Source organism: Halichoeres trimaculatus, unplaced genomic scaffold (genome assembly GCF_033239565.1).
Source record: "Halichoeres trimaculatus isolate MK-OKI-2021-1 unplaced genomic scaffold, fHalTri1.1 fHalTri1_scaffold_18, whole genome shotgun sequence".
In the NCBI taxonomy this organism is placed as follows: Eukaryota; Metazoa; Chordata; class Actinopteri; order Labriformes; family Labridae; genus Halichoeres; species Halichoeres trimaculatus.
Window position 1 is genome coordinate 7202727 of NW_027437196.1, and position 17780 is coordinate 7220506.

The window sequence follows — 17780 nt, forward strand, 5'->3', positions numbered from 1 at the left end:
ATATATAAATTACATCATATTAAATACAAATTATACTTTAACTATTTTTTATATTTTTTTTTTACTTATAGAATTTTCCTTGTGTTAATTTCTTCTTTTAACTGGTTTTAATTCAATTCCATGATAATATTATATTCATACATTTATATTTTATTATTTTTTTATGTTTTTTGTTTTATTTATTTTATTCTAAATCCCTTTGTCTTGTTATGCTTTGTCCATCTCGCCTTTTCTTTATCAAATGTGCTGAAAATTTGACCCCGTGAGGGGCGCCGTAGTTGATCAAAGATCGTCTATTCTTAAAGCGACGAATTCCCCTTCTATGTGACGCACCAACTGAGCGTTCGCTTGAACTCAGCTGACGTCAGCGTCATAAACCGAATCATGAAACGCGCTCGGAGTGAGACCTCTTCGTGTAATTCGTCACCTCTTTCCCAGAAACGAAACATACACAAAACAACACTGTTGGTTTGAGGAACCGTACAGTTAGCGAGGATTTGACAACGACTTCAGACGGGAGAGTGCTTTGTCATCGTGTCCCCTAACAGAAAGGTGAGTCACATGAAGATTTTACGGCTTTTTGTGGCGAAAAAACGGAGTATGAACTCAGGAAAAGCTTAATTTAAAGCTTCGAGAACACGATGAGTAACGTCAGCTAACCCTGAGACGTCAAAGAGTCATGAGTGCAGGAAATGTTAATTTTTATCCTGTAAAACAGAGAAAAAAGAGACTCGCTGTAGCTTAACATGTCTATTTCTTACAATCCCCGTTTAGTTCATTAACAGTAGGATGTAAAAAAGAAACTATGCGGAAACTATTTGCTCTCTGTTTGATTTGTCAAATCATTGTCCTACTCATGTCTTTTTACGGTAATAGCGGGCTAAAGTCAGCCTTTAACTTATTAGCAAGTATACTAATATCTTAAAGGCGTATCTGTCGATAATTGCAGCAACTAACTAGTCTCGAAATATAAAGCCCTCTTAATAATTGCAGTTCCTCAACTGTCCACTTGAGGCTGGCCTAAATACCTCCATAAACCACATACTCACCCATTCAAAAAAAGCATTGTTGTGATTTTGGTTTTATTGGCTTTTTTTTTTTTTCATGAGCTTATTTTTTTAGAAGCTAAAGGCTGTTGCCAACCTTTTGGGACACACACATGATCGAAGAAATCATAATAAACAAATAGAAGTAGTTATAAAAGTGTCTTACATTTCCCATAATGCAACTGGATAGTGCTTTTACTTTAGAATTCTTTGTGAAACAGCTGTAATATCTTACAAGGGCCTTTATTGGTCTGTCTTTATTTTTTATTTTTTTTGAACAAGGTTTTTTTTATTGTTTTTTACATAACACAGAGCAAAAAACACCCCCGAACTTTGAATTAACAGCCAGACAGTGTTGCAGATAGAAATATATATTAAAATAAAATATAAATTAAATAAAAAAAACTTCAAATTAAAATAAATAATTATAATAAAAATGATAATAATAATAATAATAATGATAATAATCATAATAATAATAATAATGATAATAATAAAAAAATAAATACAATAAATCAGGTAGATAGATCAACAATAATTACACATGTAATAAAAAAAAAATAGACACATAAACAGATGTATATTACATTCATGAATTGCCAGGTGGCATGTTTTCGACAAATGTTATAAATGGTTGCCAAGTTTTCTGAAATGTTCTGGTGCACCCTCTGATTCTATATCTTATTTTCTCTAAATGTACAAGACACATTACCTCCCTTATCCACTGACCATATGATGGGGGTACTGAGTCCTTCCATTTTGACAAGATGAGTATTTTGGCTAAAAGGGAGCAAATTGCAATCATATTTTCTTGATGGGCCATCTTTATTTTACTTTTAGATTCAGAGTTTTTAAAGTCTCTGAAGCTCGCAATCTTTGCCTGGAAATACTCAGAGTAAAAGAACAGTCAGTAAACCATCTTTGTATTTTTGAGATATCCTTGAGGTTGTTTTTCTGAATGTTTTTCACATAATAATGAAATTTCGCCTCAGTCGACTCCACCCAGCAGAGCAACCCCTCAGTTTACTTTTACTGTCACTTTCTCCCCTGTGACTCCTCTCCCCAGAGACAATGGAGGAGCAGAACACGGAGGCGAAGCTGAAGACCCAGCTGAAGCAGGAGAAGATCCAGCTGTGGAACCCTCCGTATACCGAAGATGACAACCAGCCGGGGACGCAGCACATGCAGGTCTAGATCAGACTGATTCAGGGGTAGACTAACAATTAACCAGCCTCAGCTGGATATTAAAAACACTTGAATCTAGTGAATATCAGAAAAAGAGAGAAACCCAACATCTGTCTGATTTTCTTTACTTCCTGTCTTTGTTTTCAGGAGCTGGCCGAGCGTTACGCGCCTCTCTTGTCCCTGTCGGTGCAGGAGGTAGGGGGCGCTCTGGAGGCAATCAGAGTGCAGGCAGTGAAGAGAGGAGAAGGAAACAAGACGTTCAGAGAGACAAACGTGGCCACGCTGGAGCTGCTGCTTCCCAGATGCTGCAAGAAGGTGTAGACACACATTTCTGTTTATCCAGATTAAACATTCAATGACTTGTTTCACTTTTATGAGAACAGAGGACTGACAGGTGTGTGTGTGTGTGTGTGTGTGTGTGTGTGTGTGTGTGTGTGTGTGTGTGTGTGTGTGTGTGTGTGTGTCTACAGGATCCAAAGGCAAAGAACTATCTGGAGACCAGGCTGGATGTGCAGGCTCAGGAAATGGTGGACAGGTAAATTTGACAAAGAAATAATTACCTCTGCCAAGGAGGTTAGATTTTGGGGAGAGTTTGTTTGTTTGTCTGTGAACAACATAACTCAAAAAGTAACAAACAGATATTCATGAAATTTTCAGGAAATGTTCAAAATGGGATAAGGAGGAAGTGATTAAAATTTGGACTTTTTTAAAGGATTCTTTATCATTGTGAGATAGGGCTGTTTTCACCATATGTGTACATAACTCCACGATAAATGGTCGGATTGCTTTGCAAAACAATACAAGACAAGGTCACCATAATTTCTGACAGATGTAAAAGTATGATCCAGATCCTGGCAATATTCTGGATACTAAGATCTGGAATATGAAATATGTACTGGGTCATCATAATTCTCAACACTGTCAGGAAACAAATTATAGTACAAACCTGCAACTAACACCAAATTGTAGCAGACAGTCTGCTGAAAGGGAGTATAACATTAAAGTAGGACTAAAGTGTTGGTGACAATCACAATATGCTTGGTCTGCGCTCTCTGAGTGCTTTTCTCCTGCTTCCTGAACAGTTGATTTGATGTTTTTTGTATTTTTATTTCGAAGGATTGCCGAAGAGTTTGGACTGGTACACATCAAACTGATCCTGAACGGGAAAACCCTGAGCATGGGTGAGTCCAGACTTGCACCCACTTTGATCCCCAAAAACAAACATGTCTGCACTATCATTTCTTCTCACTGAGATGTTTGTTTGGGTGAATGTTTGTGTGGTCAGACAAGCGTCTGGATGAGCAGGGCGTGAAGAACCACAGTAAGATGATGGTGCTGAAGGTGAGCGACACCGAGTGGAGGCAGCAGGCCAACGAGGAGGATGAGAAGAGGAGGAACCAGAAAGAGAGTCTGCTGAGGACTCATAGGGGCTTTCAGATCCTGTCAGAGAGAGGTGCGTCCATCAAAACACTCTGCCTGTCTCTCTGTTTCCTTTTGTCTATTATAAAAGCCCTCTCCCCTTCAATTTGTTTTTGTTTTCAGACGGCAGTGAAGAAACTTCTACGTTTCTGGAGATCGCCGACCAGAGGGGAAATCCGCTGAAGATCCCGCACAAAGAGAGAAAGGTAGAGGATCCTTTTCCTCACATTGGCCCTCATTTATCAATCTTGCATGGGAATTGGCGCAGATCTGGGTGTAAAAATGAGCTTACGGCGACGTTTACGTGTGATTTATGAAGCTTGCGTACCAGAGCCAATCACTGCGTACGCTTGATCAGCTGTTGATAAATGTGGCGGCTGAAAACAATCGTGATTTACATCACACACCCTTAAATATTCAAGGTTCAGCTGACCAAACCCACTGAATTTACAACATGGAGGGATGCATTACAGGAAAAAGGTAACCTCTCCATGCAGGAGATTGACATCGCCGTTTCAACTAAGTAGAGAGAAATGATGAAAAAAAGTGGCGTTAGTGAGTCAGACAAAACTTGTCTGCAAGGAAATCACTGCAGCTGTCAGCGGAGTGGTTGTAACTAAGTAAAATACAGCAGAGTTTAAAACATTTAATTTAGTCATCCTGCGTTTATACCTCGATTGATTAGTCTGTGATATCTGACTATTATGGTACAGCCACATCGGACGCCATTTGCGTCGAGATTACGTACAAAGTTGATGCAAAGACGCATTTGGACGTGGATTCGCCCCTGACAGCGCATTGGACGCGTTTTGTGCAGTGCGCTTGGGGCGTCAGCTGCACCTCAACGCTTGAGTTGAAAATATTGAACTTTCGACACAAATTCGCAGCCAATCAGGGATGACATTCCCCCACGACGTCATTGATTTGATGACGTTGGGGGAGAACCGCCACCTGCTCTGACTCCAACCCCGTTGGAAGATGGAGGAGAAAATAATCTGTGCGGTGTGTCATTATCCAGAGTTATACGATACGACGTGTGTACTCTACAGAGACCTGAAAAAAAGGAGCAGGCTTGGGTGAAAGTCTCTGAGGAGACAGGTTTTGAAGGTAAGTTCTGTAAATATTCGAGTCCGACTGTGTCTTCCTCAGTGGAGTTTTGAGCCTGATAGAGAGGAGGGAGGAGCGGGGCAGGGGCAGAGCCAGGGAAAAGATGGAAGTTCTCTGTGGTCCTCTCTTTCCTCGACCCCTTCATTATCCCCAGGGAGACCTCCGGGAACATGGGTCGGGGGTTCGAGGATGAGGTCCCAGGGAACAGCCAGGCAGGGCCAGTGGAGGTGGATTACCAGGGAGAGGCAGCAGGCATTGATTGTGATCTCCAAGTCTTTCACACTCTCCTGTCGTGCTTTTGAAACCACAGCTCACTGTTTTTCAGATGCTCTTTTGAGCTTTCCGTCTTAAAGTGAGTGGGCTCTCTACCCCACCTGCACAGTGACACGCATCAGCCCCTCAGCTTGTCAAAATAGTCCAGCCTCGGGCATTAGCGCGGCGCGTTTAAATTCGCCAATTTGCATCCGGTGTGAAGAAGGAGACACCTTAATTGTCGTTTCTATTCAGGTCCAGAAACATGGAAAGTTGGCTCTTAAAAATATCGTTGAGCTCAGAAAGAAGCTGCAGACTGAGGAGGGAGTGGAGCTCTCACCAGGTGTGCGTCAGTTTCAGGCAGAAGTGACGAAGGGACAGACCAACCTGCACTGTGTCAGACACTGATAATAAAACATTTTCAATACTCCAAACTGGTTCACCTAAAAACTGATCTCATTAACTTCATTTATGGTTGTTTTGGTACCTGGACAGGATGTGTATCAATAGTGTGCAATTACACATGGGTAGTTTCATGATTATTTGTACCACGAGATGAGCTAGTTGGTTGTGATCCCATGTAAATGAACATCTTTTGTTATGAACTAATCCACTTTTTCACACACACAGGAGTGAAATAATCATCTTCACAGTGAATCCTGTAATCAATACAGTTTCCTTAAAAAATCCAGGCTAAAAGTTTGATCCAGGGTCCTCTGAATGTTCTCTGCGGAGACTTCATCATAAACATGGAAGTGCATTAATAACTGTTAACAGCATCTCTATTTTTTTTTAATAATATCCTTTATATCAATAAAGGAAACACATTTTTTCATACAGAGAAATCAGCTGACTGCTCGCGCTGCTGCTCTTTCATAGCGATGTATTTATAGATTGGTGAAAAACCAGCGCCCAGGTTCAGATTGAGGATTGAGGATCTGTGTGTGGAAAGGAGCGTACACCCATTTTTTGGGCGTACTCGCATTTGACAAATGAGTGCCACTAACACCTGTGTGTGTGTGTGTGTGTGTGTGTGTGTGTGTGTCCAGGCTCTGATCCTAGCCATTGGTTTCCACGAGAAAGGTCGCTCTTTGATGAAGAAGAAGCAGTTTGAAAACGCTCTGTGTCACCTGCTGCAGGCCGACTATCAGTTCAGGTAACAGCATCCCACACACGCCACCTTCAGGCTGAATCTGAAACCGATTAAACCTTGTGTTTCTGAAATAAAAGAAGCTTCTGGAAGTTTTTAAACCTGGGTTTCAGTCAAACAACCATCAAAGGTTTCAGTGGCACAAACTGCTACCTCTGATATGGAGTCAGATGTTTAAATAAAGTCTCCTACAGGTGATGTTTCTATTCCACTGATGCGAGTTGTGTGTGTGTGTGTGTGTGTGTTTACAGTAAGTGCTGCTCAGCTTTGCTGACCTCGGCGGATAACTTTGCCGTCCTGCAGCTGGACATCGTGTGGTGCTATCGTACTCTGGAGGCTCTCTCGTGTCTGGACGATGCGAAGGGTCGCCTGCAGATAGCTGAGAACTGTTTCCTGCAGTGTTACGGAGAGCATCAGCAGAGGCTGCTCATGATCAAGGTGAGCACACACACACACATAGATGAGTCACTGGTGATCAAGACCTGTAATCTGGATCAGGTAATCCAGTTTATTTGATCCTTTCTTAAGAGTTAGACTAGATTAAATCAACTTTATCCAAATACAGATGGTCAGAGCTCTTACAGAGGATACATAGGACTAGGAAAGAGTTCTGCCATAGTGATGAAACTCAGCATGCATTAAATTCAGCATTTTCTGACACTTATGGTATGGTATGTTGAAACCATATAAACCTTTTTTTTTTTTTTTAATTTATGACTTTTTTTTTACTTCTTCCAGATTTGACTCCTCTTGCCTTTCTCTCAAGCCTAACCTCATTTCAATGTATATAAATAATTTTTCTTGTTTTTCTGCAAGATATCAAATACTTTAGAGAAAGAAAAGAGGATCTTGGCGAAGGAAAAATTATGAAGTTTTTCTATTTTTTTCATTTTAGTTTTTTTTTCTGTAGTAACACAGAGCTGTAATACATGTACCTTTGTATTCTGTATAATTAATGTCTCTTTTTTTTCTTTTCGTCTTTCTATCTCCTCCTTTTTGTTGCTGTTGTCGCCGCCTCTTTTTTTTTTTCTTAATTATTGACTTATTTATGTACCAATTTATTTATGGTCACAGTTGGGGGACACATTTTTTTATCAACACCATATCAATTACAAAAATGTAAAATATTGTCATCCTTTGGTTGAACTTAAAAAGATTTGTATTGAAGGTAAAACATGATGACAATAAAAAAGTATTTAAAAAAAAAAGGAGCAGGTACCAATGTAAAACCAAAAGGTACCATGTTTAGGTTCCTGAAGGCATCCTCGTGACTGTGAGGGAGTAGAAGAGTAGGAGATTTTCCATGCCGGACGAAAACACAGCATTGCAAGGTTATATATTGAAGAATAAATATGTTAAACTGAAAAAATATAAATATTATTGTTAGAAAAATTAATATTTTTTAACAACATAAACACAAAAAGTACCGAAAATTGGTACCTTTGAGTACTGGTACTGATTGCCAGGTACTGGGCATCGGTACCGTATCATTTCAAATGTGAAAGGTACCCATACCTAATGCTAAGTTTCATCACCACAGCAAAACTCCTTCCTAGTCCGACTACAAACTTTCAGCCCTCCCTTGTAATTTATCCTTCTGTCCACATGAGGGCGCCAAAATCCCCTCGAACTAAGACATCCTTGAAGCTGCTACAGATTGAGTGTTTTAAGTTTAATGATGCTGTTAGGTGGATTTTTTAGGGAGATGAAACTATTTAGTTTTTAAAAATAAGCTAATGTTGAATTTCTCTTCTCATTTACTGTAAATTCAGGGACTCAAAGGCAAAATATCTCAAATCTCAAAGCCTTAGATAAATACTCTGTTCGGTTTGGACACTTTCAATGTTTTCTTCCCTCCAGTTCCTGTAATCCAGCTCTCTTCTGGGTCTGATAATCCAGATTTTCTTGATCAAATTTATTCTAATAATCCTCCAAAGTTTAAACAACACACACTGAAAGTTTGATCAGGATCTGATGTCATCTGTGAGCGTTTGTTTTTCCTTTTAACAACCCAGTCTTTAAATTTGATCCAACCAGAAATCAGTTTTCATTGGGAGTTTGTTTGGACTGTGGTGCATTCAGGGAAACTGGGACAAAAGAATTGTTTCTACATGTTGATTCTAAGGTTCATCTGCTGTATTGTGTATTGTGTGTTTTCAGGGGAACACAGGCAAAGAGGAGGTGTTGTTTCTGCGCTTGTACCTCCTGCAGAGTCTCCTCTCATTCCTCGAGGGAAACGACACTCAGGCTCAACACCAGCTCACAAAAGTAACGCCAGAGATTTATCGCTGCAGCTCGGACACCTTTCACGTAGTATTTTTTTACTGTTAGATGCTAAATACCTGTGTGTGTGTTTGTGTGTTTGTGTGTGTTTGTGTGTGTAGGTGGAATCTCTGTACAGCCGTATGTGTCCAGACTCTGAGAAAATGGCTCAGCTGATGGGGTTCGGCTTCAGCGAGAGAGAAGCTCGACTCGGTCTCAGAGCGTGTCAAGGCGACCTGCAGGAGGCCGCCATCCACATCTGCAACCAAAGACAGGAGCGAGAGGAGCTGAGGCAGAGGGAGAAGCTGAAGAAGAGCAAGAGGGCAGAGCAGATCAACACCTTCACAGCGCTTGGGTTCTGCCGGAGAGACGCCGCTCGAGCTCTGCATCATGCTGACGGAGACGTGGATCAAGCCTACTCGGTCAGTCCCTGTCTGTCTGTCTGTCTGTGTGTCCACCTGTCTGTCTGATCAGTCTTCATGATGTTTGATGTTCTCCTCAGATCCTCCTGGACTCCAGGGAGGCAGCTCAGCTCACCAATAACAACACAGAGGGCGTGGTCAGTCCTGAGAAGGTGGAGCAGGTAAGACCTCCAGGTGAGATGTTTGACAGACACACAGGTGAGTCCTCCTCTGACTGATGCCCCTCCCCCTGTCTGTCTGTCCCTGCAGCTGCTGTATCTGGGGTTTGACAGGGAGGCGTCCGAGGCCGCTCTCAGACTGACAGGAGACGACGTCCAATCAGCTACTCAGCTGCTGCTGTCGCACCAGGGCGTCCTCCCCCCGGAGCTTCTCTCTGTGTCTCCGTCCACTTCTTCTTCCTCCGCCTCCTCTCCGTCGTCTGAGGAGCCCAGCACCTCATCCAACTCCAACGCCAAAGGTACGACACTGTGAAAGTATTAAAAAAAAAAAATACAGATAAATAACAGAGTTTCACCAGTCAAGGGACATTAACATTAAATTACCAGGTGCATCGCAGAGTTTTAAATAAACTTTAAAAAAATTGTAATATTTTTTATTATTATTTAATATTATTATTTTGGATTAAAAAATATTATAATATTTTTTAAGACAAAATGCTATGAAAAAAAAAAAAAAAAATTTAAATAGGGGCAACCATGGCAATTATTTAAAAACAGTTTCAAGATTTTTTTAGAGTCACAAACAAAAGGAAATAATAGTAAATAGACAAAGCATTTTGTCTTTACAAAAATATTTTTAACTATATTTTGAATATCATGTAAAACTCTGTGATGTACCTGTTAATTGAATGTTATCGCCCCCTGACAGGTGAGATATTCACACTTTGGCTCCTTTGCTTTGTTCTGATTCAGGGGCAAAAATTATACAACTGTAGCGATTGTCGCTTGGTTCAAAAATCTATCGCGTTCCAAATTTGTAAACAAAAGCAACGTGCAATCAATTTTTTTCTCTCATTGGTCAGAAATCATACCTTGAAGATGGAGAGTTTCCGTATCTTCATTCATTTAATCATCCATGTTATTCCAGGAAAGAGCAGCCATGGAGCATCGACAACGTGTGTGGCTAGTTAGCGTTGTAGCATTTATCCGGCTCATGTACCAGTGTGGACTATATTATCAACATATGTTGTTTTTAATGGTACACTGGACGGGAATTGGCGTCGAGATTACATTCTAAGTCAATGCAAAGAGGTGTTTGGATGCAGATTCGCCCTGGACGACGCATAGGACGCGTTTGGCGTGGCATGTTTGGAGTATTGGCCCATTTGGGGCATCAGACGTCTCTAGGCTCGAGTAGAAAATATTTACCTTTCGACGCAAAATCGCATGAGACTGACAGGTTTTAAAGGTAAGTTCTGTAAATATTTGTTTCCTGCTGGATTTGCCTGCACGGGTCATCACTGAGTCCGACTGTGTTTTCCTCAGCGGAGTTTTGAGCCTGATAGGGAGGAGGAAGGAGCGGGGCAGGGGCAGAGCCAGGGAAAAGATGGAAGTTCTCTGCGGTCCTCTCTTTCCTCGACCCCTTCATTATCCCCAGGGAGACCTCCGGGAACATGGGTCGGGGGTTCGAGGATGAGGTCGCAGGGAACAACCAGGCAGGGCCAGTGGAGGTGGATTACCAGGGAGAGGCAGCAGGCCTAGATAGTCCAGCGTCCAGCCTCAGGCGTTCACACGGCGCGTTACAGGCGTGGCGCGCCGTGTAAGATTCGTCAATTTGCGTTCGGTGTGGCCGCAGAGAGTCCCAACTGCGTTTAGGCTCTTCGATAAGGCATTTTATTTCTTTACTGCTTCGAGTGAGCCCACAACTCATTTTCCTCAGCTCTTCCACCTTATCTTCTTCTGCTGCTGTGGTTGATTCTACTCCCCCTTCTTCTTCTTCCACTGTTTCGACTGTACAGTTGTAAACTGAGCTCATTACTGCCCCCATCACTACAGTGTGACCCACAGTTATGAGTCAGTTGTGCAGGTTGCTGGGGCGTCTGTGTTTTCAATAAACCAGGGTTTTTGACTCATTTGCGTTACACCCTCTTCCTGCACACCTGTGCCTTCAGGTGTGCTGAGACATTCATTCATTGTATCGCTTCATAAAAATACAAGTTCACATCGTTTACAAGCGGTCCTTTGTCGACGTTTGAAGCAGTTTCAGAGCTAACTCCTGTTTTTCTTCTCAGCTGAAAGAGAGCTGGTCAACGAGGTCTTGCAGGACATTCCTCGCCATGAAGAGGATTACCTCGACCTGACGCTGGAGGAGGAAAGCGAGCTCATCGCCTTCTTGAAGACCCACCTGAGCAGAGGACCCGTGCACACTGTGTAACACACACACACACACACATTCTAAGTGCTTTACTTCCTCTCTGTTTGCCATGTTAAGTCATTTCAGACGTTTAACACTCAGCTGAGCAGCCTGACTCCTCCAAACACACACACAGATCTTTGATTTAGCAATTATTGAACTGAGCTCAGGTTTGAGTTTGTTGGATTAAAACTTAGAGAAAATATTTTCATAACGTGAAAGTCGTCCTGCCGGCTTAAGAGTTTCACACCTGAGTCAGCTGAAGATCATTTCTATATTCATCTGCATTTTGTTTTTTTCGTATTTCCTGATTGAAATCTTCTGGTGTTTCATTATCAAACCAACCAAAGGAGCCTGTTGTGATTTGAGTTGAAGAAATATTCTGTTGTTCTTACAGCAATAAGTCGATTTGGCAGCAGTTTGTAAACTGATATCACTTTTATTCATTTGAGTTGACTTCCTGTTAGAGTTTCATCTGATGAAGCCAATAAAAAAGATGAAGGTTGACGAGTTTGTCCGTGATTTCAACCACCTAATCACCTGGATGAGCTGTCTTTAAAACAGACTGATGGGAGGTGTACACATTTGGCATGAGATCTTAACGAGATCTTAACAGAACTTCTTCAGATGATGACATCATCGTATGAAGATCTCCCTGGTTCAAGACACGATTGAAAGGTGGGACCTCAGATATCAGAGTCTGCCCAAATTCCTTCTCTGACAGGCCTCTAAAGTGCTGGCCAGTCAGAGCGGAGGTTTTTTTTGGGGCAGGGATTCTTAAAGAGACAGCAGTTGAAATGAAGCATTTCAGAAAGAGGCTGAAATAAGAGTTCTGTAAAACACCAGAGAGCTGTGAAGCTATTACGGTGGCACCAGAGGGACATTTTAAAGCAGGAAATAAACCACAATACCCCCTCTTTAAAGTTACAGGAGAACCATTGTACGGTTTTGAAGCCAAAATTCCCCCGTCACAGGCGCAGCCATTGAAGCAGTTGTGCAGCCTGAGTCTGCGCAGTAAAGACTGTGAGGGATTCTGGGAGAATCTGAGTGGAGCCGGGCTACAGAATTTTTTTTTTTTTTCCTTGGGGAGTCTATTAATTCTTGACTCTACCTCCCGACATATTTTACAATCACAGAAAAAAATACACAAGAATGGCAGCTGTCAATCATTGTTAAAGTGACGTGAAACCTTGTTTTTAACCTCGTATAATTAACGAAAACGAAACTTTTCAGAAAAAAGAGGACTTGAATACAAGACAGCCAAATGATATCTTTAAATCACCAAAGAAATTGGAAGTGAGACACATTTCTACCAGGTGTATTAATTTTTTAAAGTTTGACCACAGCCCAACTGGAATGACTGGAGAGACAGATTTTTTGACCTATATTGCAGCCAGCCACCAGGGGGAGCAGTTTTTGTGGCGACCTCGCTTGGAGTCGAGCAAGTGGTTATAATGTAAAAAATTCAACAAATAATGTTGAAAAAGAAATCTAGATTATGATGTTATAGGTGTGCAAACAGGACTTGCAATTGCGTCATTGCAAATCTCTTGGGAGTACAGCCTGCTAGCTCGCAATTGCATCCATTTAGTTGTGTTATCATGAGACTGACAGAGATTGGGCGATATACACCCTTTGCTATGGAGTGTGGTATGTAGGACATCAAGTGTGAAATGTCTTTTTGAGACCAAACAAGGAAAAACTTAAGAGATGAGCCGGATAAGTTGGAAAACAGCTTTGGCAAAATATGCTTAACAGAGCATTCAAAATGCTCTGTACTGTTAAAAACCAGAAAACAGAAGGAACTTGTAGCATTTCTCACTGTATAGCCAAGCATGGAAAATTGTTTGCCGATGAGGAATATATAAAGGAGACTTTCCTATCTTTGTTTTATTTGATGGGCTGCCAGATAAAGATACAATTATGTCCACAATCGAAGAGATGCCCCTGGGAAACGTGTCACAGCTGCTAACTTCTGCTTTCCAAGATGCTCCTGAATTAAACGTGCCAGTGGATGAAAGCTTGAACATCAACCGTGGTGTGAGAAATACAGTCACGTTAAATCACCCGTTGGTTTGAATTCCCACACAAAACAACACGCACACACAGAGTGTTTGATAAAAAACCTGCTTTCTTATCTCTGTCTGGGTTTCTTTATTGTACATGATCACAGAAAAGAGTGAGAGTCAAAGGAAGAACAGGGGGAGGATGGGGAAGACAGGGGGAGGTCAGAGGGGGAGCTTTAGAAGTAGTTGACGACCCTGCGGATGGACTGGATGTTTGGATTCTGGGCCTGCCACTCGTTATGGCTGCTGTAGTCTCCACGCTCCACGATGTACATGCGACCACGGAAGTTTGGCTCCTCGTACATCACCCAGCTGGAAACAGAGATGAGCCAATCAGAGATCAGTAAAGGTACATCATCTAAGACATGAACTCACATCCTGATGGCGTTAATAAATGTGACTCACGCTCCATCTCCGAACACTTTGACGGAGTTGATGCAGCTTTTGGACAGACCGCGGCTCTGCAGGAAGGGGGTGTCCTCGGAGATCTCTACGCTCTGACCAGAGAAGTTACAGGCCTCGTACAGCTCGATACGGTAGTGCTCCCCATGCTGAGGGACAGACGGACGGACAGATCAACTCAGGTATGGAAATCCAACTTTGTTTCGTGGTGAAACATTAGTCTATTCTTCACACTTAAAGAGGGGGTGCTCTGCTTTCACACATTTTAAAGATGGGTATAAAGTAAAAATGCTGTATATTCAAACTGAGCATGTGCAGATTTTCAAACCTCTACATACTCATATGTTGTTGGAATCCTTTAATTGACATCCTCCACTGTCAAGGTATCACCTCCACTGTCAGGGTATCATCCTTTTCTGGCCCTCTTAGTGCTACAACAGTTGATACCATGTATTAATTCCTCAGCTGAGTCACATGACCAGCTGCACGGAACTCCCAATCAGTGTGTGACATCATCACAGAACTCCCAAACAGTGTGTGACATCATCAACTGCAGCAGAGTGATGGGTGAAATTTATTCACAAAAGTTTTGGAAATAACTCCTCATAGATGCCACAATTTTTACCCAAATCTGTGTAAGAATATGATATTTTTGTTGAAAATATTGTCAGAAATCCATTTATGTCATTTTTAAAGCTCTACTACTTTTACTTTTTTGTCCAGACGCCCAAATGTGGCAGCCTGCGTGGGCTGGATCAAGTAATACCATGTATTTTAATGGAGGGAGCTAAGTCGGCTTCTGTGGGGTGCGCCGACTTTGGGGGCTTTTCATTTGAAAACCAGGTCCGAAACAACGACTTCCATCACAATTTTTGTAAAGCAGGGTGTAGTCTGTCATGTCAGCAAATTTCAAGGGGATACCACTTCCGGTTTTGACATTAGTTTAATCTTTCTACGACATTCCTATCACCCGTTAGAGCCATTTTAGTGTTTTTTTGAGTGTCGAGGTAGTTCTAGAAAGCAAATTATGGGATGTTGAGGGACAATTTTTTTATTTTATCAAATCTTTTCAAGATTCTGAGGTATGTGCCAATTTTGGTGAGTTTTTGAGCATGTTTAGTGGGTCAAATTTAAGAAGAAGAAAGAAACTTTCTTGATTAGAGATCTTAACAAGACTTATCAAAACAATGACATCATCACATAAGGATCTTCTAATTAATTTAAAACATGTTAAAGGGGCAGGTCTCAAAGTCTGCCCATAGTCCTGCCTGTGACAGACCTGAAGAGGACTGGCCAATCAGAGAGAAGAGGGCTAGTGGAGCAGGGATTCTTAAAAAGACAGAAGCTAAAACTAAGGGTTTCAAATAGAGGCTAAAACAGGTGTTTTCTAAAACACCTGAGTGAGAAAACTTACAGCAGGAGACAGAGTAAAGCGGAAAAAAGCACAATACCCCCTCTTTAAAAAAAAAAAAAAAAGAGCTTTTTTTTCTGTTTACCATGCGGATGGGTTTGCAGGATCCCATGTGGTCATTGTGGGAGTTCCACCTCTGGAATTCTGGGTACTCTCCGTGCTCCAGGATGTACTGCTGGCCCTTGAAGTCAGGGTGATCGAAGCAGATCCAGGCTCCGCTCTCCACACGGATGGAGTTCACCCTGAAAGCACACTGAGTGTTTAACGTTTCGTGATCCTTTACTCTCCAACTCGGCGTCCACAGAGGAATCTCTGCTGTTCAGGAATAAAACTCACTGAGCTTTGAATCAGAGCGGAAGGAGAGTCACCTGTTCATGAAGCCACGATCCTGGAAGTTATCGCAGTCTCCTCTGACCTCCAGCTTCCTGCCAGTGAAGCATTTTCCCTCAAAGAAGGTAATCTGAAAGGATTAGCAAACAATGTTCTTAACATCCAAAGTGTAGCTTCCTCACTGGTTTGAGCTAAGATGATGGTGGAGGTTTGAGATTTAATTCTGAGTGGCTGCTTTAGTTCAACTGTACAGAAATGATTCACAGAAATCAATATTTCTAAATATTTAAAAGCACAAAGTGTGATGACCCTCACTGGAGCCCCCTAGTGGCTGGAATCTCAGAGGCACCAGAGCATTGTTAGTTCTGCTTTTGTAACTGTTGTCTCCCTGTCTTTGTCAAAAAAACAAACAACAGTTCGAGAAGCAGCAGTGTACAGGCAGGGTGGTCCAATTGTTTAAAAACAAGTGCTGAAGTGCACTCTTTGTAAACAAAACATGCACTAAAGTGGCAAAACACACTTAACTCCCCCTTGGCTGGTTGAAACATGAAAAACTGCTCTGTTTTTGCCCCTGCCACTATCTTAAAGTGACGTCAAGACACATTTGGAGTCTAATTTTCTTCGGAACAGCAAAATTAAAGCTCCTGTGAGGAATATTGTTATTAAACAATCTGAATTTTTTTATGATGTCACCTTATGATCCAAAAAAGCAAAACACATCCCATCAGTGACAATATTTTGCTTCATTTTTGTTATTCTTAAATTCTTAATCTGCCGCCGCAGGGTAGGAGTCAGGCTACAAATTATAGCAAATCAGAGAGAATAAAAATTTCTTCATTGAAAAACATGCAAGCCAGAACAATCGAAGAAAAAAAGAACGCTGCTTTTGTCCACAAGGGGCGCCAAAATTAACACACAACAAAGTTCCTCACAGGAGCTTTAAGTATCTTAGGCCTTTTTTTCCATTTGGGTCTGTTTTGGGATTTTTGCAACCCTGAAAATAGCAGGGTCGCAGGCTAAAAAGTTTAGGTCTAAATTAACTCATTAAGAAGCTGAACCGCTGCTTCAGAAATACACTGCACAAGGAAAAAAATACAGAAATCTTATCAAGTTTTTTGTCTTCTTTTCAGTAGAAAATGTCTTTTTAGACTTAATATGAACCACATTCACCAGAACAGTCCAGAAAAAATATCTTATTTCAAGTTTGTTAAAGACAAAAATTCAATCTGAATTGCTACAAGTAAAAGAAACAAAAATCTGCCGTTAGAACAAGAGAAAATTGATAAGCAATTCAGACCTTATTTTTGTATTTAAATAACTTACAACAAGTCATTTTTCTTAACTGACTAGTTGAATATGGCTTGTATTAAGTATAACGAGACAATTTTTAACTAAAATAAGAAAAAGAAAATAGCTTGAAAAGATTTCAGTTTTTTGCAGCTTGGGGTTTCCGGGCTCCGAAAAAATAAGCAGATCCAAGAAGAAGTCACAAAATTTTATCAGCCGAAAGTTTAGAGAAGATTTTCCTTTCCTGTTGCCAATGATGTATTACTTTTGTTTCTTTGTCTTTTGGACTTAATAAATTAAAGTATCCTCCTCGCTATAAACACCTGTAAATCTCCAGGTGATTTGATGCTTCCACATTCAGCCAAACCACGCCATTGTCGAACCAAAATCCAGCCTTTTCAACTCATCTTCGTGTCACTCACCTTTCCAGAGTACTGCGACATTTTGCCCACTGGATGTTGTCCAACCTGGCCCACAACCACACGCACAGTGTAACAGAGAAAAAGTTGGACCCACCAATATATACGGCAGGGGGCCGAGTGAGGGGCGAGGACACCGCCGCCCGGACAAAAGAGCGGGCTCCAAAAGTTTCTGCTGCCTCAACGCTTTCCCTTCATCCTGATGTGTCTGCTGATTCTGCTGTGAGTGTGTGAGTGTGTGAGTGAGTGAGTGTGTGAGTGTGTGTGTTCAGCCTCAATAGAATGTGCTTGGCCTGAGCTTTGCAGGGTCGATGATATTGCACATGCCGGGCTTCTATAGAGACACGGTGAGAGGATGCATGAGTGTCTGCGTACGGACACATCCTGGTTCTAACATTTCAAACACACCTGTCATCTTACCGAGAACTCGATCAGGAACAAATCTCCAGAGTGGGTTTAAAGAAAACACCCGGTCACTTCACCCCATTCAGAAACTTCATAACGATCGAACTGACAGTCAGACCGCTGCGACAGAGATGACAGATTCTGTCTGAGAGGGGAGCTCTAGCTGCTGAGCGAAACCGCAGACTGTAAAATATGTGGACGTGGTGTTTGTGACGTCACCCGCTTGTTTCTGATACAGAGGTTTGAGGCCCATTGTCGTAGGAAA

General features: G+C 41.6%; 2 protein-coding genes across 2 annotated transcripts; one reads left to right on the forward strand and one right to left on the reverse strand.

Moving 5' to 3' along the window:
- Window positions 1–416: 416 nt before the first annotated feature.
- nub1 (negative regulator of ubiquitin-like proteins 1) lies at window positions 417–11654 on the forward strand. The gene is made up of 14 exons (XM_074692929.1): window positions 417–552; window positions 2113–2234; window positions 2379–2546; window positions 2702–2766; window positions 3348–3412; window positions 3517–3684; window positions 3774–3856; window positions 6059–6165; window positions 6411–6597; window positions 8320–8427; window positions 8544–8843; window positions 8924–9004; window positions 9093–9300; window positions 11074–11654. The coding sequence occupies exons 2-14, from the start codon at window positions 2118–2120 to the stop codon at window positions 11214–11216; spliced, it is 1800 nt and encodes a 599-aa protein (XP_074549030.1). The 5' UTR covers window positions 417–552; window positions 2113–2117; the 3' UTR covers window positions 11217–11654.
- Window positions 11655–13404: 1750 nt separating this feature from the next.
- crygn2 (crystallin, gamma N2) lies at window positions 13405–17134 on the reverse strand. Its single transcript, XM_074694050.1, has 5 exons — window positions 17114–17134; window positions 15443–15534; window positions 15160–15316; window positions 13667–13812; window positions 13405–13573 (listed from the first exon to the last, which is right to left on the reverse strand). Exons 1-5 carry the CDS (start codon window positions 17132–17134, stop codon window positions 13438–13440), a joined length of 552 nt encoding a protein of 183 aa, XP_074550151.1. The 3' UTR covers window positions 13405–13437.
- Between the last annotated feature and the right edge of the window lie 646 nt (window positions 17135–17780).

Excerpts from the sequence above, each read along its gene's own strand:
- nub1 (XM_074692929.1), top strand. The coding sequence starts at position 2,118 with ATGGAGGAGCAGAACACGGAGGCGAAGCTGAAGACCCAGCTGAAGCAG. Across the intron at positions 2,547-2,701 it reads TTCCCAGATGCTGCAAGAAG|GATCCAAAGGCAAAGAACTA; the intron begins GTGTAGACACAC and ends GTGTGTCTACAG. Across the intron at positions 2,767-3,347 it reads GCTCAGGAAATGGTGGACAG|GATTGCCGAAGAGTTTGGAC; the intron begins GTAAATTTGACA and ends TTTATTTCGAAG.
- crygn2 (XM_074694050.1), bottom strand. The coding sequence starts at position 17,134 with ATGTCGCAGTACTCTGGAAAG. Across the intron at positions 13,813-15,159 it reads CCTGCAAACCCATCCGCATG|CATGGGGAGCACTACCGTAT; the intron begins GTAAACAGAAAA and ends TCTGTCCCTCAG. Across the intron at positions 13,574-13,666 it reads AAAGTGTTCGGAGATGGAGC|CTGGGTGATGTACGAGGAGC; the intron begins GTGAGTCACATT and ends CTCTGTTTCCAG.